This window comes from Lonchura striata, chromosome 9, assembly GCF_046129695.1.
Source record: "Lonchura striata isolate bLonStr1 chromosome 9, bLonStr1.mat, whole genome shotgun sequence".
In the NCBI taxonomy this organism is placed as follows: Eukaryota; Metazoa; Chordata; class Aves; order Passeriformes; family Estrildidae; genus Lonchura; species Lonchura striata.
The window spans coordinates 9,176,899-9,200,390 of record NC_134611.1 but is presented as its reverse complement, the minus strand read 5'-3'; the positions used below and the strand labels follow the sequence as shown (position 1 = coordinate 9,200,390).

Below are 23,492 nucleotides of genomic sequence, written 5' to 3'. Positions count from 1 at the left end.
ATCCTTACTGTATTTCAATTCTTGGTTGGGATTTTTTGCCTTAACTCCCCTAGAAACCAACTCCAAGAGGAAACAGCTGAGCAGCACATGAGAGCAGTCAGAGAGAGGGATCCCACTCCAACAAACTCAGGCAGTCCCATTCTGCAGGGAAGAACAGCTCATGGATGACCTTCACTTTGGAATGTCTGTCTCCATTCCTACTTGATCTACTGCCGTCTCTACTACAGAAAACTTCCTATTTAGCTGGAGAAATTTCCAGTGCCTCCTGTTGGCCACGACTCTGCCATGGGAATGAGTCTGCCAACAGGAAATACAAGGTTGGGAATGTGGCAGGGCAGGGAAGGAGAAGGGCTGGGCACAGGTATTTTATGGGACAAGGACAGGATAAGTCTATCCATCTTACTGGGAGAGGGACACTGGTACTGCTACTGGCTGGGGTCAGAAGAGAAAGCTGAAGGAGCAGAGGGTAAAGAAACTCAGCTTGCTGCAGAATTCATTCCCCAGTTAGGAAAATAAGAAGGACTAGTTTGCTCCTAATTTAATTTCCTCAATCAGATTGTTCTCCAACCACCCCAGGTGTAAATTTCCTTACCTCACCTCTTCCATGCCACACACAAACTGCCTTCTGCCCTTAATGCTTAAAATCTTTCTGGGCTTTTCTTACACCATATAAAAGGAAAAGGTCAGTCACTAGACTAGGATGGAAAAAACTCTACATTTAATTGCTGTATTTGCTAAAAGGACACCAACATGTTTCTAGGGAAAGAAAATTCTTTAATCTCTCTACATCCTAAATTCCTATTGGTAAAGCCAAATCAGAATCCCTTCCCCATCCAAAGTACTGGGAAGTAAAACTGTAAGTATGAATTTGAATTTGCATGAGGCCAGGCACCAAAGAAAACTGAGTAAAAAGGTTAGAGCAGATTTGTGGCCTGCAGAGATTCTTTACTGTTGAGATGGTATGAGAGCCTTGACACAGAGTGCTTTAGAAGTATCACACCCTGTAGCCATGCAATTGCATCTGTGCTGTAGCAGTCAATCCATACAGTCAATGGGATTAAACACTCTTCCCTGGTTAGGATCTGGCCTGCTGCTGAGAGGTGCAGTTGCAGAAAACCTTATCAGAGAGCAAGGAAGTGAGAAAGCCTGTGGCTCTGACACTGAGTGAGCCTTACTAAGGCAAACACAGCCTGATTCCTGGGTGAGTCATAGTTCGGGTTTTACCCTCTGAGAGGTTTCTCATGTTAGCTGAGAAAAATTCTCTGTGCTTATCCAAACCTATGAGAAGTCATCCAGCAAGAACTAAAAAACAAAATTAAAATCTAAATGTAACTGCATGCTGTGAAGAAAAAAATCCCATTGTGTTTTGTCAAAGACAAGGACAAGGCCCTGAACAACTTGATAACAATGTCCACGTTTGCCCTGCTTTGCACAGGGCATGGATGACATGACCTTCTGAGGTCCTTTGAAAACTAAATTATTCCATGATTCTAAAACAAACAAAATTGCTTTGTTTGGGCCAGTGTTTTCTTTTGAACAGCATCCATGCAAAGTAAAACAAACAATTCATCATGCATTATCATACCAGACCGAGGCCCAGCATGTTTCACATCACACACATACCCATCCCTGGCACTCTCCAGCGGTGACTGGTGGTGATGTGGGCTGGACAGGGCAGAGTCGAGGGGAAGGTGCCTTGAAGGAATGTCATGAGGAGGTGGAAGCACAGCTGGGGAGGGGCCGTTGTGGCTGGTGCTGGATCCACTGTACATGCCTGGGAACACACAGCAGTTGGCAAAAAAAAAAAAAAAAATAAACAAGGTAGCATCAATAAGAGCTGCAGAGTCTCCAACTCTTTCCCTATCCCACACCCAACCCCAAGCCACAGCCCCACAGCAGAGCCCCTGTGTGTCAGTGAATACCCCTGTGCCTGAGCAGCACTCACAGCTGTGCCATGGTCCATGTGGGTGTCTCCTCTCTGACCCTCCCAGGTGTTCCTGGACTCTACAGAGCTGCAGAACCCTCCTGACAGCCATGGGGGTTGGTGGGACTCCCACCCTGCCTTTCCCATAGATGTGAGAGAGAACCTGCAGTGCTCAGGGGATGGAGCTCACACAGCAAGACAGACCATGGCACCCTGGGGTTTTGCTGTTCATTTCAAATTCTGTAATTTGACTTTCCATTACTAAGCTGCTGGACATCCCAGACCATTTACAAATATCACATATTGATACAAAGGAAACCCAAATAAATAAAATGCAAAGAGGAACAAGAATTTTTTAATGAGATCATGAAAACAGGTTCACTAGTACAGAATTAATGAAAGAGTGTGGATGCACCATTTATGAGGACTCTACCATGGCAGCAAGTCACCAACAGCCAAGTGCCTACCATGCCCTCAAGCACATCCTTTGTTGAGGAAGCTTTGTCCAGGGCTCTTGGATGAAGATGCTGGAACTAAGTTTTTTTGGAGTTAAGTTTTTTTCTCCCTTCTGAAAAGTCCCCATGCACTAAGACAAGCATTGCCTGCAGGGCCCTCACACTGACTTCTGGTGTGAAGGCTGCACTGAGGGCAGGTCTCTGTGGTGACAGACATCACAGGAGTGCAAGCATGGAGTGTGCAAAAGCCACCTTATGGCAAGGTGATAGGGCTGGCTCCTTGTCATGCTGCTCTGGGAAGAGTCTAGTCCTTGTCCTTCTCTTCCTAGTTTTTCTGCCTTTCTCATCTTCAAGTTTTGCCCACAACACATCTGCCACAGTGCTGTCCCACCCTCCCGGGAATGTGCACATGGATGAGGACCAGAACTGCCACTCACACTGTGACCTGAAGGCTGTGAGCAGCAAGTGAGGTCCACCAGCTCCCAGTGTGCAGCTCTAGAGCACAGAGACCCCACACTCTGGGCCTGTCTTTGCCATCTCTCCTCCTGCACCATTCATCTCTTCTTTCCCACTCAGCATTGCAGAGCTGCACATCCAGGACAGAGCCATGTGCCAGCCGTGCTCAGCCCTGTCCCCTGTCACTGGCAGGGCTCTGGACTGCACCCCTCCCAAACCCTCCCAGTGACACGGAACAAGCAGAAGGCAACATGAAAATCCAGAGCTGTGGGGATTGTGTGACACCCTTGGGATGAAGAAGCAACAGCTGAATGTCAGCATCTGTTTCTGTGTGTGACTGAAGAGCAGAACCACTGAGGCAAGATTCCAGCCACCTTTTTCAGGGGCTTCTGATGAGTCAAAAACCCCTCATGAACAATGAGTCCTCAGCTGCTGACAGATCTAAAGCAACAAAACAGAACCACATCATCTCTGTCTCCAGCTAGACAGAACATTTGTCAACCAGCCAGTGAAAACAACTTGCTTTCTGCACTGCACACCAGACAGAAGGGGCTTTAAGAAATCAGATGTTCCCAGGTGATGCGAGGATTTATTTGTCAAAGCTTCTTCTGGTAACAGTAAGTCAGTAGCAAGGATGCTACATTGTGGAAATGCTTTTCCACTGGTGGCTTCAGTCCATTTCATAATAAAACAGTTTCCATTTCCCTCAGATCCTCACTTTTCATACATTCATTTGTCAGGCTTCAAAGATGAGCCAAATTTGACCCGGACTGTTCAATGTCACTTTGCACTTCAGCTCTATTTCCCACACCACCAGTTCAGGTATATTGACAGCACAGCCTGGAGGAAACTGCAGAACCTAAACCAAGCTGTTCATGATCTAAGGCTCCCACACTGCTGGCCCAGCAGTGACTTGTGCAAAAAGCTCAGAAGCCCTAAAAACTGGTCATCTTAGCAGTGTGGTGACCAGCAAACCCACTCCATGTTTTATCTTTCAATCCCAGCCCTGAGCAGTTAATGCATGCTGAAGATGTCTCTCTCCTGGCCTGTTCCTTCAGGTGAGGAGAAATCCAAGAGCAGCTGAGTACCTACAATCAGAATAATCCTCTAGAGGAGCAAGAAAATGTTTAAAAACCACCCCACAACTTTGTATGGGCAGCAGCCCTTACATGATCCCTGCACTCAAACTCACCACATCAGAAAACCAAATGGAACCAGAATCCCTGTTGGCTCTGGTTTCTGCCACCCCAACCACTCTGCAGAGGAATTTACCCATCTGTGGAACTGCTGGGGTGGACACCCAGTGCCCACTGCTGGGCTTGAAGAGTTTCTAGCTGGGGACATCCTCTCCCAGATCTGTCCTTTGACATCCTGATCACACTTCCTCAGGGAAAAGGCCTTTGCTTGGACCTCTGCACTGAGGGTGGGTGAAACACCAGCACAGGGTTTGTTATCAATGAGCTCCCCTGTCCCTACATCTCTGTGCAGCACCACTCACACCCAGTCTGGCATGTGGTGTCCCTTGTCCCCACATCCCCCCGAGCCATCCACACCACACCCTGTGCTGCCTCAGCCCAGTTCCCTCCCCACAGATGAACAAGTCAAGGGGGGATGAGCAGTTGCTAATCCAGTCTCCTTTTTCAGTTCTTCCAAAATTTCTTTCCTTTTACAGCACTGAGCACTAATATTCTGTGTACCTGAAATCACCCAGAAGCTTTGGAGCTGCTGTGAATGACTCCTGCAAGTGCAGCCCACGCCAGGCCTGTGCACCTTGGTCCTCCTCACACACTGACCATCTCAGCTTGTAAACAGAAGTCATCAATCAGTATTTTAAATGGCTTGGCCTTTAACCTTAACATCTGTGGCCAAAACAGTGCTCTGAGATCTGTGACCAGCAGCCCTTTCCCCCTCAGCTTTATGCTGAGAGCAGGCAAACAGTAATAAAACCAGAGAAAATGCCTGAGTGGGACCAGAGTGATACAAGCTCTTGTCCACAGGCAGAATTAATGTGTGCAGCCATGGTGCATCTTAGTTAGGAGGAGGGAAAAAGGTGGAAGATCTCAACAAACAATGGGCTCCTCTGACTGTAGAAACATTCCTCTGCTCACTGTCTTACCTACTTTGAAGTCAGACACAAGGGATGAGGCCTTTTTTAATATTTCAGGTTTTTTCTGTGATGGGCTTTCATCCCTGACATATTTAAAATGTGTTTTAACTTGGAGAAAGACAAAACTGAAATTCTCCAGGAATCCAAGTGATCCCTAAAGCCCAGAGCTCTGCACATTAATAATGTGGTTTCTTTGAAAAAAATAACACAAAAACCAAACTCAAAAGCCCAAACCATGAATGTTTTCATATTTCAAGTGGAATATGAGGACATCATACACTATATTTATCCATGTATAGCCTACAGACAGAATTATAGCTGATTTCTCAAAAAATATTACCTCAGCTTATTTGAAAGAGCAAATGTGCAATCACTGCAGACTATAGGTGGCAGCAGGAATGTCTTTATGCTTTCATTCTGTAAGGATCAGCACTTTGGTTTATATGCCCTAAATAATGACAGAGGAACAGTTTTGTCTGTGGATTGTACTGCACATAAGATGAAGCAACTTCTGTTTCACTTCAAGACAGTCTTTCAAATCTTGATTTATTTTTCCCTGGCACTTGTTCATACTGTGCATTGATGGGGTCTCATATGGAGCGACCTGATGGAAGTATCAGGGAAGATTTAGAGTTTTTTTACAACATCCTGGTGATGGATTGATATAATCAGCACAGAAATCATATCAGACAAAGCCAGAGTTACAGACATATAAAATCCTTCATTTCACAAGAGATTCTCAGAAATGACACTGAGAGGTTAGGGATGTTTATCTGTGAGCTAATAACTCTTTTCCTGTTTTATTGTTGTCACTTGAAATCTGAGGCTGTTTCTGAGGTTCTGAAGTGCAGCCTGTTCTGAGGAAAATGTCACTGCTCTTTCCTGCCCTGCCTGGAAGGGGGAGGCCAGGCCATGCTCCTGCTACACGGGACTGTCACAGGGACAGCACAGACCACTGCTGCCCTCACAGGCCTTATTCAGAGCAGGTGGCACAGGCAGAGACTGGAAATTAGCCCCAGATCCCTCCAGCTTTCTCCCAGTTTTCAAGGAGTCACATATAAGCCCTGAGTGCAGACTCCCAGGGTCAGAATGATGGGGTATTTCCCTTTCTACTCCATTCTGTTCACCAGTGACATTCCAACATTTTAATGCAACTTGAACTAGACAGAGAAGAGGATCGGAGATGTTAAGTAAAATGCATTTTTTGTTTTGAAGATTTGGACTAATCAAAAAAACGTAGAAGACTCTTGCAGAAGGCAGATTACAATTATACTCCTGGCTTTTGGGAGTGCCTCTCTGTGCTGCCTTAACACATAACCTCAAAATGCACATCCCTGATTCAGGATTCTTTGCTGGGGTTCAAAAACTCTGAATCTGGATCTTATTTCCCACATAAGAGAATGGAAGTCTCTTTTTCTTTTCCTATAAAATGTATAGAAATGTCTAAAGTCCCTGAAAAGGACCAACTCTTGTTCAAACCACAAGAATGAATGAAAATAGAAAAAGAAAGATTAAAAACTAGAAAATATTATTAGAAGAAGGTTTGACATTTCAAATTCAAGTTTTCTCCCATTCATGTATCACCATATTTTTTGTTAAGATGCAGAGTGCATCACAACACTCAGCCTCCTCAGCTTTCCTGCAGCTCCTGAAGAAAACTCTCCTGGTAGGAGTCAATGCCAGAGCATCCACCTGGACTTAACACAGCTCCTGCACCTGCACTCAGCCCAGGCCAAGGCTCACTTTGAAAGGAGAATAAATGGATGGAGACAGACTCTCAGCAGGATTGCTGCCCCTTCACATGAAATGAACAGGCACTATTTCTCTGACTAATTCTGAAAAACCAAAATAAGCAAGACCTTAGTGAACAACGCACATAATTATTTCATCTTATTTGTTGGTCTGGAGTTTCCACCACCTTCCACAGTGACAAATGTTTTCTGGTTTGAATCCTCTGTTGTATGACTTGTATGACATATTTAGCACCACTTATTAGGAGTATTCTTACCTGTAATTAAATCATGAGGAGCTACAGATCTGCCACATTTCCCGTCCAGGATGTGCTGTGAAGGTGTGTGGAGCTGTTGGATAGCTAAGCATTCACTGAGTACATCTTGTTCAATATCAGTACAGGACTTTAGCTACAAGAGGAAGATAAAAGAAACACTGTGTTACATAGTAAAATCAAATTATTTATAACTAACTTATCTTCTTAAGGATTATCTATAGAAGGAATAAATTGCATTCTTAGGAACTCGGTGTAATTAAGGATGTGTGTTGTACTTGGTACTTGTAATTAGAGATGATTTTACTTTTCTGAAGTGCTGAAGCTAAGTGTGCTAATCTTACATCAACAACCAGTTTGCTTCAAAAAATAATGTACCCTGGGTTCCTTCAAACCTTCCTGAGTAATTGAACTGCACATTTTCAGGCTTTCTGTAGTTTCTTGGATTCTGTGGCAAAAGGTTTGCATCACCCTGTAACTGTGACACTTGGAGAGACATTTGATAGGGGAAGAAAAGCGTTTGTGCTGATCAGATTAGAAGTGGCAGAGCGAGGCGCTGTCGGTGATGGGGAAGAGGTACCACTCACGTGTCAGCTGTGCTCCATGGAAATTAAAGCTCTGGCAAAAGGGTCTGAAGCAAACTCTCAAAAACCACAATGTCCATCATATTAAAAACAGCAGGAGAGGAGAATTAAGAAAGAAAAGCATTTCTAATTCTCTTTCAAACATGCTGATGCTGCCAAGCTTTTGTCATAACAGAGTGATCGCATTACACAAACAGCCATCATATTCTGCAGCCATTAATAAATAGTTATTGTCCTTATGGGTACAGCCTCACATACCCATCTCCCCTGGGCTTGGGTATTCTAAATAAAGGGCCCAGGCAAACCTTCTCAGAATTCTACTCTACAACCATTTGTGGGCTCGAGATAAACATCTGACATTTGGATCACAAGTGCATCTGCAGCCAATTAAACTACTACTAAATTAACAGCTAACTTTCTCCTGTTTTGTTTCTGTAGAGCCTTTCAGAACAACCAAATATCACCACTGCACTAATCCTCTAAGCCATGAACTAAGTGCTCAGGATTCCTTTGATACAAGTCTAAGCTCAGGCATTTTGTTTTGCATCAGAAATGGCACATTTTGGTAGCATATCTCAACCAAGACATGTTGGCAGAACAGCTTGTTAATTTTTCTTTCTTGGCTAGGTCATTTCCACTCAGAACTCCTGGGAAGTTGATACCAACAGACAACTGCTTTTGCTGAGTTATAACCAAAAACGAGCAAGTGAGTATAAACAGTCTTTCCCCTTTTTTCCTACCTCTGAAATCCAAAGTAGGCTATTCAGTAACACTGGGATTTATTTAGTTGTGAAAGGTGGGTTTTTTTTAATATATTTAGATTAAATACTTAGAGGAGGTTCTTGTTTCTTTATCAGCCAGGTTTGCTTTGATCCTTTTTAAGACAGCCTGACCAAAAATCTCCTACTTTTTCAGTTGCCTTTACATTTGAGGAAAAAAAGTCACAGGATCAAGTATTCATAAAGTTATCATGGATAAATGAGGCAGGAAATCTGAAGATGATTTCAAACCACTGGAGGAGTGCAGATTTAGACTAGTCTACCAAATAAGGTGTGGGAGGCAAGTTACTAACATTATTTTAAGATAGATTTGATAAGTCTATATGAGGTTGTGTACATGTACACAGGAAAATTCCTCAAGGCAGGAGATTAAGTGATATGAAACCCTGGATATTGATGTCTTGGTGCATCCAAGCAGCCTGAGTTTGCAGCTGCTGCTAACAGATTTGTCCTGGATTGATTCTGTGCTTCAGGAAGTTCTCTTCTTTGGAATAGGGAGGACAGTTGTTTTCCACAATCTGCTGAGAATTTCATGTAAGAAACCTTCCTCTTACAAAGATTTTGCAATTGCAGAAGACTCTGGTGTCACAGTCACCCTCTTTTTGTGGCAAATTACTGCTATGGCCTTCTGACTCTTACTCTCATTCCACAGAATTAATTACATAGAATTAATCAATTACTGCCATGGCACTCTGACTCTTACTATCATTACGAGCCAGAAGTTCAATCTAGGGAAGTGTTGGGATTTTGTGACCTGTGGGACACACATGCAGAGCACATCCTGTGGAACCTTCTAAAGCTGAGAGCTGTAGGGAAACCACAGGGCCTGGTAATTCAAAACTGGAAAACTAGGCAGTGGCCAGGCTAGATAAAAGTTCTGAGTAGAGCTGATATGTGCAAAGACTTGAACACCTGGATGGTGCTGGGCCCGTGTGTCTCCCAGGCACAAAGCTCACCAAGCAATGAGAGATCCACGAGTATCTGACACAGTGTGCAGAGCTCTGGCCACTGATGTGCTGGGAACTGCTACTCAGACTGCACACATCTGGCAGAGAGAAGTGTTACAGGGAGAATTTGGGGACACACAGATGTCCTGGGAAAGGGACAAACTGCTGAAAACTCTACAAGAGGAGCAGCAGGAGGGAAGGGGGCATGGCTGACACAAGGACACCTCTCTATTCCAAGTCCTCCTACCTTTCCACTGTACCCTGGCTTAGTTTCATTTGTGTTTTAGATGATCTACCAACATGTACTTTAGTAAATACCATCAGTTAGTGCTGATTGCAGAGACTCGGTGCACGGACATTTTATGTGAATGACAGCACAATTTGGGCTTGTGTATAAAAGATGAACAGGAAAACAAATGCTAGGATGGAAAGCATGGGGAAAACTGAAATTAGAGGGTGGCAGCCTTTGAAAGTACACATATATAAGGTGGTTTATTTAACAACAGTGATTAAAACCCAGGAAAATCAGCTCCATTTAAGTTTTCGTCTGTGATATTGCAGAAAAAGCGATCTGAAAATATATGAATTAGAGGTGAATTAAAAATGACTGCACTGAAGAGCTCTGGGGACGTGTCACTCCTTGCCTGCTCTTACCTTCTTACGCACCTGCTGCTCTTTGGCCGAGTGAGCCTTGACGTGCTTGCGCAGGGAGCTGGGGTCGGTGTAGCGCTTGGAGCAGCCGGGAATCTGGCAGGCGTACGGCTTCTGGGGACGGAGCAAAGGGACAGATGTCACACCCCTGTGCCCGCCCCAGCCAGCACAGGGAGCGCTGCAGGACGGGCACACACAGTGCTGAACCTGAGCTCTTCCCCCTCTTTGCTGGGCCCACGTTTGCTTTTGTCTGAGCTCACAACCAGGCACGATGCAAACAGAAGTGATTCTGCCCTGCCACACTGGATATGGTTTACTGGGCTGAGCTAAATGCCAGTGAAGTAGAACTGAATGGGTTTTGAGAGCATTTTTTTATTCCCTAGCCTTTACAGGAAACAAAATTATCATGGCATCACCCAGTATAATTATAAAGAAAGACATTCTGGTTTTGAGTTCTGATTTACATACATTTTACAAGGATTGATGGGCACTGGTGAGACCCCACCTCGAATCCTGGGTGCAGTTTTGGGCCCCTCACAACAAGAAAAGCATTGAGGGGTTGGAGCATGTCCAGAGAAGGGCAATGGGGTTGGGGAAGAGTGAAGAACAAGGAGTGGCTGAGGATGCTGGGGGGTCTCAGCCTGCAGAAAAGGAGGCTCAGAAAGGACCTTCCCAATGACTGAAATCCTCACTGATTTCTTCTGTGGCTATGCCTATTCCCAACAAATGGAACACTATCTCCGGGTTACAGAACAAACTCCAAATGAAGGTGCAACTGCCAAAATGAGCAAAGGCACTTTTTATTAAGTAACCACTGGCTTAAATGCCAGCAATATAGTGCTGCGTGGCACAGCTCACAAAGCTTTAAAGTTGAATGGAACATTCTTTTGCCCTCTGTTTTCTTGCCTAATCCATCAACATTACGTCAGTCTTCTCACTAGGACTAGCAAATCCTTTTGGTGTCTTCTCAAAGGTAGAAAACTCGTTTGCCATGACCTTGATGTCACATTCTTTAATCCCCTTGGTTTCAGAAGGAGGATGCACAGAAGGGAAAAAATCCCACCAGTTTTCTGAGAAGTGACTGTGAGGTCCTTTAAACCCAGTTGCTGTGCTCCTGGAGGAGTGCTGATGTGCCCTTTTTACCACGAGGACAGACAGGTTCCCTTTGTTCTGCACCTGCCTAGGAGAAGGACCTACTTCCAGATGATTTAGTGGGGATTCCATCAAACTAACATACACCAGTAAGTGAAATGATTTACAGATTCTTCTTTGGAGAAGATAAATGGTGGAGTGACCTACATTGAGAAGCTTTAAAACCAATTCCAAATGTACTCAGTAAGGAAAAAGCAGCCTATATAAACCCCCTTTCTTTGTAAGTACCTCCAGAGGACAAGTATTGCTGCTCTGTCCAGCCAGCAGGAAATTTCTGAAGGAATAATAGAATCATTCACCAATTCATGACCTTACAGGCTAACACAGCAGCTACCCAGAAAGTTATAAGGCAAAGGAGATTTATTGAGAGTGTCTGGAACACAGAGAACTGACACCTGAGAAAAAGCTATGGAAAACTTGAACAAATCCCTTGGCAGAAAAACTAGCAGAGTATTTTTCAAATTGCTGATGTCATTCAAATTAGTGATAAAATCATTCATCTCAGTCATAGGGAAACAAGATGAGAATGTGATCACCCTTACAAAGGTTCATGGCTGCTTGCTCTGACATTCCAGGCAGTTGTTTGGTGCAGCAGCACCACCCTGTAGCTCTGCTATGTTTCATGTTCACATAAGCACACAATTCTCTGAGCTTGAACCACAGGGCTTCAATTAAATCAAGTAAGTGGAACTCAATTATTGTGTGCAGGACACCAGAAATAGTTTTAGAGAACCTGCAGTGGAATAGCATAGAGGATGTTTTTAGATATTTAAGAAAGTTATTAGAAAATGATTACTGTACCTTTTTCCTGATTTATGAGCATTTCAGATAATAAAGACAGAGATAAAGGGAGAAGAGAAGAAAATAGAAAGTTAAGACATTTGTCTTCAACATTGCACAGACAACACATACAAAGAATTTGTGCTCATTTTACTAACCATGTCAGTTCTCTCTTAAAACTAATAGATGGCATTCCCTTTGTGAGTTTGGCTAATAAAAATATATATCTACTAGATTCAGGCAGTAACATTTAAAAACTGCATGCAATTTAGTATATCCACTTTCAAAAGAGATGAAAATTACAAATTCAAATATCTCAGGTCGACTTTCAAATAAATAAAACATTGTTATTTTAAGTGTGCTTTGGTTTGGAAAATGTGACTGACTTGCTTCTCTTACTTGTTTGTTTTTGCAAGGCATAATGTACATTAGACATTCCTTAATGCTGCACTGTCTGAAATGTGTAACTGCTTAAAAGTAAATATCAATTAAACTCAAAAGTTCTGCCCCATAAACACTTGGTCAAACTACACCATATATTTGCTTCTTTGAAAAAGACAAAGGAACAACTCTGCCTGTTATTCTTTACAAGTTTTATGCTGAGGACATGACTGATCTGCAAAGCTGTCTCATTGCTTTCTATCCCCATGACCTGGTGATTTCATTTCAGTAGAGCCCAAGACACTTGACAGGCTCCCATCCTCTCTGTGAGACAAGTGAGAAGAGCTGCAGAGTCAAGCCAAATCTACCAGCTGTAGAGAATAAAAGGGTGTGTTTCTCACAGTAATTCTGACCCATTCCACAGAGTTATGAGACAGGTTTATTTTCACTTTTTACAAAATTACTGTCCAAAACTGAGGTGCGTGTACCTTACACTGAGAAGTCTGAACAGCTTTTGCCTTCACTCAGAACACTCACTGAAGGGGACAGGAAGTGGGACAATGACACATTTGGTGCAGCAGCAGTGACTCAGCTTTCACTCAGCTACACCTTTTTGAGCTGCTGCCTGCTCTTACTGGAACAGGAACAATGGCAGAGTTTGCTGAGTAACTCACTCCTCGGCATGAGTAACACTACATAATTGCCTCTCTGTGATCAAGACTTTTTCACTTCTAAAAGCACATACAGTTCAAAACCGAACACACTTGCTCATAGCTGAGTTTTCTAAGACTCTCCTCATGAAAAGGCCAAGTCCCCCTGCAGTGGCAGAACCGATTGTGTACCAGGAGCACTGGAAAACTCGGAGCAGCTCCCAGTATGAAATCATGCTTACGGTATCCAGGTGTGTCCGCTGGTGCTTCGCCCGGTCGCTGGAGTTGCTGAAAGCTTTCTGGCAGCCAGGATGCTGACACAGGTATGGCTTCTCCCCAGTATGACTCCGAAGGTGAATCTTGAGGTTCTCAAGCCTAGAAAATGCCTTGTTGCACCCTTCAAACTGAAAAACGTCATAAAAAAATCATTGTAAGGTTCTATTAAATAAACCACGTGCAGCCACAATGAGGAGAGTGTAAGAACCAAGTTGGACATGCAATAAATCAACCAACATTCAAACATCTGTTGAAATTTATGGATGAAACACAACATATTGTGCTATCCATTTAATCTGTCACTGAAGACACGGTGTGCAGCTCAGTAATAATACAAGGGTTATAAATATCTCACACATTCTGTCTGAGCTGAACACCTAAAAACACAATGTCAGAGCAGAAAATTTAAAGAAAGAACAAGTGTTCTGAGGAGTCCTCTGGGATGTTAACTGGCACAGGAACCACTGTGGGCAGTAACAATTAGCTGCTACAGACAGAGAGTAAGAGAAGCTGGCGGGTTAGAACCTGGTTTCAGGTGTCTGAAATACTATACGCTGGAGCAGATGAGCACAGACTATTACAGGAAGACCTGATCCATTTGAAGATCAATCCAAAGGAACTCTGCTGTTATTCTGCACCCTTTTCTTCACTAGCTGTATCATTCAGAGCTGTTCTCAACATTTATATAAGCAGTAACCTGAGCAATTCTGACTTCTTAAGCACCCGTTTCGTTAGGGAGCTGCAATAAAATGCTGCATACCCTTCATAACAGAAGTCGTTGTTTCAAATTAAATCTGAATAAATAGATAAGTAAAATTTCCAGCTACTAGGCCAAGGGAAGGGTGTTTTGCATTGAAGTTTCAGTGTTACAGACAACAGGCAGTGGAGGCACTGTCTGTAGGATGGGAGCTCTCCCAGGTGAGCACAAATACTTGTGTGTGCACATTTGTGCACCTGCACACCCACAAAATGCACTCAGATACTTGCACATGTTCAAATACTGAAGTGATGGAATGCATTTTTTTGCCCACTCTGCACATATTGCTGTTTCATGGCACTGTACATCTGTGCCTCTACACAGATAAAAACCTGGTTCCTCAAGGATTTGTGATCTCAAGGAAAGTATTTGAAAAACACAACTCAATCCACCTTCCTATCAACACTAAGAGCAATTCTGAAATATAGTAGGTGTATCTTCACAGAATGGTTTGAAAGGGACCTTAAGGGTCACCTAGTTCCAAGCCCTGCTGTGAGCAAGGGACACCTGCCACTGTCCCAGGTTGCTCCAAGCTCTGTGCAACCTGGCCTTGACCAATTCCAGGGATGGGGCAGGCACAGCTTCTCTGAGCAATCTGTTCCAACCACTTTTTCCAGAAGCCACAACTTTTTATATGATTCTTGCTCACAAATAGTGAAATCCTGACTCTCACAAAATCAGCAAATGCTTTGTCACTTCCTTTTGCTGAGTCAAGATTTTGTTCAGCAGCTTTCCAGGAACCTGTGGCTCCTCAGATGGCATCACAGAAGTCACCACCCTGCCAAAGGTGATGGAGGAAGGCCCACCACATTCTCCTCATCCCAGTGTGTTTTCTAAATACCTCAGCAGAGCAACCAAAGTGATTCCTGAGCCAGCACTTCACGTTGCAGGCTGTGTCCTGGCACTGGATGCAGATCAGCTCTGCACACTACAGCAGAGGGGTTTCTGGCACTCCTCTGCCTGTCCCAGCCACTCACACATCAAAGGATCAATGTGGCCCTTACTGCCATAAATATTTCAGTGCCCTGAGCAGTACCCTGTCTGAATGGCATACTGGGTATGTGTGCAGACAACTACCTGATGTGTATGTATTTCCTATCTTTTCCCATCACAGCCATTGTGACAGATACACAAAATCACCTGGAGACATGCAGTTCATGAGTCCAGAAGCTTTGTTTGGCCACAGCCCACCTCTGAACACCTGAGCTGGTCTAAGGAGGCGGGGGGGTTCAGAAAAGACCAAAGCCACCAAGGCTTCAAAAGAGACAAACTTTCTTCATAGTCATCACTAAAAATCTGACTAAGATTCAGGATGGAGCAATTTGAAATGTGCAAAATTGCTTAAGTCTATGAAAAATAGAGCAGTGTTCAGCAAATTCATACTTCTCATAGGACATTCCATGAAGTTGAGTGAATGCTCTGAGGTCCTAAACTTCACTTTTTTCCTTTTCGTTCCCAATCTTCCTCCTTTCCAGCCTCCTTTGATTAGTGTGCCCACAGTGTGGCATCCCTTTGAAGTACTATCCTTTTCATCTCTCTTGCAGGTCACCTTCAAGCACTGAGAGGCTGCACTAAGTCTCCCTGGAAGCCTTCTCCAGGCTGAACAAGCCCAACTCTCTCAGCTTTTCTTCTCAGAAAAGGTGTTCCATCCCTTGGAACATTTTTGTGTTCTTTCATCCCCCAGCCTGTGTTGATACCAGGGGTTGCCCTGGACCAGCTGCAGGACCTGGACTTGGCTTTATTGACACCCCATGGGCCACTTCTGCAGCTTGTCCAGGCGCCTCTGGATGCCACCTCATCCCTCAGGAGTGTCACTGCACCACTCAGCTTGGTGTCACCTGAAAATCTGCTGAGCGTGCACTTGGTCCCACTACAGACCCCCAAGGGACACCACCTGTCACCAATGTCCCATCTGAACACTGAGTCTCCCACCACTCTGGATGTTACTATCATTCCTCATCCACTGAGCACTCCAGCCATCAAATCCACCTCTCTCCAATTTAGAGAGAAGGATCTTGACCCTCAGAATGATTTCTAAGGGATTATACCAGTCTTCAGTTCCATACCTAGAGCTCAATGAGAAGTAGCAAGGCATGCAGAATACTCCAAACTCATTAAAGGTCCAGCTCCACTCTCATCGATGCCAGTAGCAAAAATTCCAACAGCAAATGTCCTAAAGCATCTAAACACAAGCTTAATTTAAAACACATGAAAGCACATATGTTTAAGAGTTTGCTGGATCGACACTTCAGGGAGAGAAGGAGCAGGCCCTACCAGAAATACTCAGAGATGTAGTGTTAGCAGCAACACTCAAACAAATATGGTCTTATTTACAGACCCTTCCTCTGTGTCAGCTGCCTTTTCTTGGTAAGAATGTCCAATGCCTTCAGCAGTAAGGTTCCTCCATCACCACATATGCTTTTCTTATTTATGTTATGACATTCAGAGCTTTTCTTAGTTATGTTATTATTTCCTAGTTCACAGTATTTGTATTACCCAAGTCTATTAAACTAGGTAACAGACAATGGGATGGTCCCAATGCTGTGATAAACTCAGGATAAACATGTCAGGTGGAAAAATACACCAGCAAAGAGAATGAGGTGACTGCAGTACTCAGATTTTCAAGCTGGCAAAGGCTGGGTTGGTGAAATAGTAATTCTGTTCAAGAGAAAAGCACTGGGGACAAGAACCTTGCCAGAAGTGATGAGAGGAAGCTGAAGAGGAAAGGTCTCAAAGGAAGAGAGGAATGGAGTTGGTGCAAAGAGCTGAGCAGGGTGGGACTGAGAATCCACTCAGAGCTGCAGGAAGAGTTCACTTTGAAGGACACCTTTTTCAGCTCTCTGATTTCTGGATCTGCTGATTGTATCTCTCACAGTTTGCCCCAACAAAAGTGCACATATGGAAACAGCTTCCCTGAAGTGGTGCAACAACTTCAACTGGGCTGCTGTTAACACAATTTTGTAAGGTAGTTCTTGGGTTTAACTGCTACTCACCAACTCTTTTAACCCTTCCACCTACTCTTACTACTTGGAGTTTATTAACATTTACATTTACACTATATAAAACTACTCTAGGAAAAGTGGGTGTCTCATTCTCCTTCTTAAATACCCTCTAGGAAGATCCAGCCATCCCACAAGTGTCTCAGCTTCGACTACAAAGAACAAATGTTCACTTTTGAAAGAGTTTCAGGATGGCAAGAGCTATTTTATCCACTGAGAAGGCCACTTACAGGATCTCCCAGACATCTGGCCCCAATCTGTCACTGCTTAATCCTACAATCCTAAACATTTTGTGGACGTTTGATGCCTGGGATAACTGTAACAAATGCTGCATGATCCTCAAAGTCTGTAAATGTCAACAGAGCTCTTAAACAAGTTTCATCAATAAAAATAATAATTATATTGCAATTACTGCTTTTGTCTTTGCTGTGAGATTGTTAATGCTGTGCACACCCAAGCACAGACACAAAACAATGCCACATGATTACAGGAAGAACACAATGCAGTTATTGGGTTTTATAACTACTGCTGCTTTCAGAACAGGGCTTCTACCAGGAAAAAGTACCTTGTAGAAATTTATGGGACTAAACTAGTTTGTTAACATATGGAAATACATATTTTATTTTCATTTCACACTAAAATCTCACTGCAGTGTCGCTGTTGCAATATCATACATTCAAAAGTCATATTTATAAAAACACTGAATTATCTCACAGTGATCTAAACGCATCACAATTTTCCCAACAAAACAGTTTAATCTAATAACTGTAATTGCTTAAAATGTTTTTTCTTTGCTTCCAGATTATACTTTGAATGCACCTGAGAATGCTGCCATGCAGAAATAACAGCATGTTCCCAAGGGGGTTTATATTATCAAATGTTTACCATTTTCGTAAGCGTATTTAATCACGGTCATGTCTAGCATATCTGTCAGTGGTACAGATCAGAAGAAATAAACTATAAACTAACCAGCTCAGACCATAGGGTGAAGCAGTAACTGACATTTTCTTAGGAAATGAGTTATGACTGAAAAAGAGAAGCCTTCACAGTCATAGTGCTAAATAGGTCCAGTGTGCCATTAGAGCAAGCTCATTAATATACACCTCTGCTCTCTGCTGCAAGATCAGTTAAACAAGCTGCCTTTTATTTATAGACCTAAAAGGGAAAGAGCAGGTCATATTGGCTGCTGACATCTCAGACAGCCTACAGATGGAAAACCCAAAACATTTCATTCCAAAGCATTTAATGCTATCAATAGGAAATCTGATGTCTGGTCAAAACATCCATGAGCCTTATGAACATTGTGAAATGTTCTTTCTTCCCAACTGATTACAAAATTGGGAAAGTTTTACTGAAAAACACACTGTGAGAAAAAGGATCCTGTGAGGCTGTGTATCCCTTCTGGAGGGGAGGGAACAGCCACACCACTCTTTAAATAGCATCAATGTTTAACAGCACACTGAGGCCAATGTTGGGGCCGTGGCTGGAAGCACACAGGGCTCCGAACTGTTATGAACCTCAGGAACTTAAAACACTTGAATTGTTCCACCCCACGCCACAATCAAAGTATCTGCTTTGGTGCTTTGTTTTTCCCAGCTAACTCCTGATTAGATTAATGTTTAATTCGCTGTTGTAGCTACAATGCAAAGCCCTGATCCTGCAAATAGTTGTGCACGAGTAACGGCTCATACAAGGAGTTTTACTAAACTCAACAGAATTATTTGAGTACATAAAAAGTCACCCATAGGAGAGAGACTTTAACATACTGAAGAATCCCAATTTATTTAGCCAGACTCAAACTTACAGATTTAAATTGTTGAAGCTGTTTTTTTTTTTTTTCCTTTGTGATTACAATACAGTGGAAGGTAACTGTAACATAAAAAGACTTGCCAATTTCTGGGTTTGGTTTTATTACTGAAGCTTGTACAATATATCTTTACAAAGTGACACTACATTCTATTTCATTTGAGTCCTGGGCAAAAATGCTTGTACTTTTAATTATCTGTCTTTAAATAGAGCATTTAGGGCTTTAGCCAGAGTATTGTACAGCTGCTGGTGTGTAAGAGAAGAGAAGCTTAAAAAGTTCGGAACAGGAAGAAGGAAGGAAAGTGAGCCACAGTATAAATGCAATTCATCCTTCACATTGTAGGGGTTTAGGGTAGTTGTGGTCAACCATTTGACATCCACACACTGTCCACCAATAGTTCATTTTTCTTTATGCTGTTAAGACAGATTGCGTATTTCCTAATTACCATGAAACTGGGAAATACTAATACACTGAGAATCCCTGGAGGAGGTGCTTGAACCTCTCTGACTTAAATGAGACTTTGGGCTGTCCCTTTTATTTCAATTTTATGAATTTTATAAGCCCCTGAGCCTGCATTCCTGAACCCCCTCGGGCAGTACCAGGAGTGATGGATCCATGAGGAATGCAGACCTGGCCCATGAAGAACTCCTTTAAGCTGTTGAGTTTCAGAGAGTGACCAGGTCTGACTCTGCCCACGAGGTGACTCCCACACAAAGAGACCCCTCTGACTGCAGACCCAGCCACCTGCCCGCCAGCATCCCCTACACAGGGCAAATGTTCCTTCCAGCACTGGAATATTCATATATTTATTTCTTCTAGTGCCAGTAGGTCACACACTTCAGTGAGCAAAAGAACGTTCAATGTATTTTCCAGCAAACCCAAAATATCTGGGAAGTTATCAGAGCATCCTATCCTTTTCACAAGACCTGATTTCTAGTATTAAAACTCTTTTTAGTAATCCTTCTTTAATCAGGAAGAAGTATAAACATTTGTCAAAACAGGGGTAGTTGCATTTGTTTGCTGCAACATATGAGAACGAACCAGGAAAGTTGGGAATATTTTACTATCAGCAGCTTGACAGCCACAGATTTTGCCATAAGGTTTTGCTAAATATGTCATTTGGAAAGCAAACAATTTTCTGAAACCTCATTACAGTTGGACTGAATGCAGTATTATGGCTTGCAGGCAAAAATAACATTACATGAGGCAACATTTTAAAGAACAAAATGCAAAATTCATACGGTCATGTAATAAACAAAGAAGACACCCCATGTCAGTCCCTTTATTTCCTCAGATGTAACTGGGACACTATTCTATTTGGGATTTTTTTAATAGCTTACAAGCTATTTGAAATTAAAGGACAGCACACAGTCCAAGATTTGCTGTTCTAATATCTGAAGCCAGATCTGCTTGTTTTGACAAAATTAAGATTGAACAAAATCAATTAAAAACCCTCTCCATCCATGCCAGCAAAGAACCACAAATAAATTAAAATGCTTCCCTCCAGTATTTTTAGATTTTTTTTTAATAAAAAGTATAGTTTCCTATATGTACTTCAAAAACTTGTTTCTCTGGATCAGTAATTCATTGTTTGAATTTCCAAGGAAACATTTCCATTCCAGTTTGCATCCAAACTAGAATCTATTTGCACCCATCTCAATCTTGAAAGAACAGTCTGTGCTCTTGGTCTGGGGGGGGCAATTTGAGTGCAAACAGTTCTGTCTTGACAAGCAAGGTGAAAAAGGTGCTCATCATCTACTTGTGTGTGAGAGTTGGAAAGTTTGGAGTGAAGAATTAATTTGCTTAACATAAAGAATGCAGCCTCAGAGCAAAGGGAGAATCCATTACTATTGATGTGGACTAACCAGCTGGGCTAACAAAAAATAAAACAAATAGAAAAAAGAAAATAATTAAAGAGACAACTGCAGAAAGAAGGGGGGAAAAAAGTAGTTATAAAAAGAAAAGAAAGAATCCTACCCCAAAACTTATGGCTGATTAGCATAGCCTAGCATCTTAAAAGGCCAAAATACCACATGTGTGGCATGTTACAAAAGAAGATTAAAATAAAGGAAAAAATAATCCAGAGAACCATGAAGTCTCAAAACATCTGGAGTTTTATAGTAACAAGGAGGAAAAAATCAAAAACATAATTGAAAAAAGTCCACTGCGATACATTATTGTACAATGAAGCTTAATGGAATTGAAAGGAGAAGAGATGAAAAGGCAAAATAAGGGGGGACAAAGAAATAAAAGAAACAAGAAAAGGCATTTATATTTTAAAGATGTCACTGAGGGTTTTTATCCCAGTTATTAAAAATTACACACCCTGCTTCTGTAAGCTGTTCCTGTGATGTGTTGAGCGCTCTCTTTCAGCATAGGACATTCAGCACGCTGGGGAACTCAGCAACCCTTCTGTGCCCAGCACAGGGCACTTCTCACCCCTGGGTCTGGGACAGACATCTGCAAAGAGGACAGCAGAGAAGCTGCCTGTGCTGGTTTGCATTCTGAATCCAATGGGAGATTGGAAGAGAGGCAGGACAAACATAAATTAAGAATGTTTGCTAAAAACAATGCGTACATTCAGGAATTAAGCAAACAGTCTTAAGCTGTTATACTGGCATCAGACACTATTGAAATACTCTGAATGTATTCACTAACAAACACATGGAAAAAACCAAAATGAAAAGCTTCCCTCTTTATTTCATATTTTCCTTTATTTTTAATGAACCAGTAAAGGAACAAAAAGATCCTCTCATAGTCCAGTCTGCCTTTGTAACATGCCAAGAGTGTGTCTAGGAACAGGAGGATTTTCCAGTGCACCTCAGACAGAGCAGCCTGCGTTAGGTCTGTGCTGTGTCTGTCCCCAGTCACAGGAAGGTCTGAGTCCAGCGTGTGACAAACCTGTGTGTCACAAACACAGTGTCATCTGGCAACAGTGAGTGTCCATCCTAACTTCCCACTCATTTCCCCCTGGACTCCTATTTTTTTATAATTCTAGAAAACCCAGCTCCTACCTTTGTCAAGACTAATAAATAAATATGTTTTACAGTCATAGCTTGTCACATGTCATCACAGCTTACGAAGTGGCTCCTGCCCTTGGCAGATCAAACAAGAGGAGGATCCTGAGGATGAAATCTGATCTACAGTGGGAAATCGCTGGCTGCAGCTGACTAAACTACTCTGGCACAAGCAAATTCTCTTAGGAAAGGTGAAAAATAGCAGCAAGGTAACTCTGCCCATCAATGTAGGTTTTTTGTTGCAAATACAACTTTTGGTACGTGGTTCAACACAGCTTGTTCATTTTCCTACTAAATTCTTCACAAAGTCAGGAATTTTTATTGCTGGGGTTTTCTCCCATTTTAGTTAGGATGGATTTTTTTAATCTTAAAACCTACTGTCCTTTTTATACCCTACCTGTGCTCATTTCCACAAGCACATAATGGAGCTTTTATCTCAAGTTGTTATTTTAACTTGAAATTCAGCTCAGAAGAGTAAAGTTTCCCTGCAAACTGACAAACGACATCAACTTGCCAACACTGGATGAATCTGCACAAAGCAATGAGGACAACACACAATCTTCTCAATCTTCTCCAAGGCTGTTCTTGGCAGTGGAGTAGAAAAGCCAGGGGGACTTTCAGTGCTCAGATGGGCTCCTGCTCTTTCTGTGCCATGCTGGGCCAATCCGAGGAGCTCTTGGGTAAAAATGCTTGTACTTTTTATTATTTGTCTTCCAAAACAGCACTATCTGTCTCTAAAATATGAAATCAATGGAATCTTCAAGCTTGAAGCATTTGTCTTTAAAAGATAATTATTTTTTAAAAAAGCAACCCCAAGAGACACAACTCTCCTTCACCCATGGATCTGCTCATCACACTACAGCAGAATCCCACAGAGCTCAGGGTAACACACGGAGAAGGATAATCTGAGAGAACCTTTCTCCCCTACAAATAAAGAACTCACCCTCACTTTGCCCTAAGTCACTGCCTAGTCTGGCAGTGTTTGCATTTTGTCTTGCTTGGCCATGTTCAGTACATGAAGTGAAATCTGAGAGACTTATTCCTAGGAAAATGGCTTCAAGACCTCAACCTGCTTTAAATGAAGTCAGTTTTCTCTCCAAAGGAGATGCTAAATCAAAATTTTCCTAATGAACAGCCTATTGCTACTCTTCACTCAGGGTGATTTACCACACCCGCTGAACTGGTGTGGGCATTGACACCCTCCACCAGCCCCTGCTCCAGATTCAAGTGCTGGAGCTGCCTCCTGAAGCCTGTTGAGAAGATGAGCTCTGCTGAAGAGCAGTGCCAGGTCCCGCCATTCTCTACAGCACTGTGGGATCCTCTGGATAAAAGACTGTATAGCAATGTTCTTTTCTGAATAGCACTTAATGTTTTCCCACAGTCTTATTGTTTACAGGGAGTTTAGCAAGTCACTTCACTAATTTAAAATAGATTGTGTCCCACATGGGTGGATAACAATAACACATATTGGTGAATCATATGGCTTTCAAATGATATGTATGAAAAAGAAGTGCTACATATATTGTCTAAAATTTTATTGTGTGAAACCACAGCACTTAGCTCCCTACCAGCTGTGTCAACAATTCAGTATAATAAACTAATACAATTGTAGAATAACAGCAAGGTTAGTTCTGAAAATTAAAATCTAAGCTTGAAAAAGAAATGCAAAAATATGTAAATGAATACAGATGAACATTATTTCAGGTGGGAAAAACTTGCCTCTCAAATGATGGGACCTAATGGAATTTATATCCCATGGCATAGG

General features: G+C 42.5%; 1 protein-coding gene across 1 annotated transcript in view; it reads right to left on the bottom strand.

Moving 5' to 3' along the window:
- Positions 1–23,492, bottom strand: part of GLIS1 (GLIS family zinc finger 1) — a 179,542-nt gene that overhangs the window by 20,705 nt on the left and 135,345 nt on the right. Inside the window, exons 5-8 of the mRNA XM_077785349.1 lie at positions 13,114–13,275; positions 9,912–10,022; positions 6,951–7,083; positions 1,624–1,774 (exon numbers count right to left, since the gene is read on the bottom strand). Of these exons, the coding sequence (XP_077641475.1) occupies positions 1,624–1,774; positions 6,951–7,083; positions 9,912–10,022; positions 13,114–13,275 (557 nt within the window). The remainder of the gene's footprint in view (positions 1–1,623; positions 1,775–6,950; positions 7,084–9,911; positions 10,023–13,113; positions 13,276–23,492) is intronic.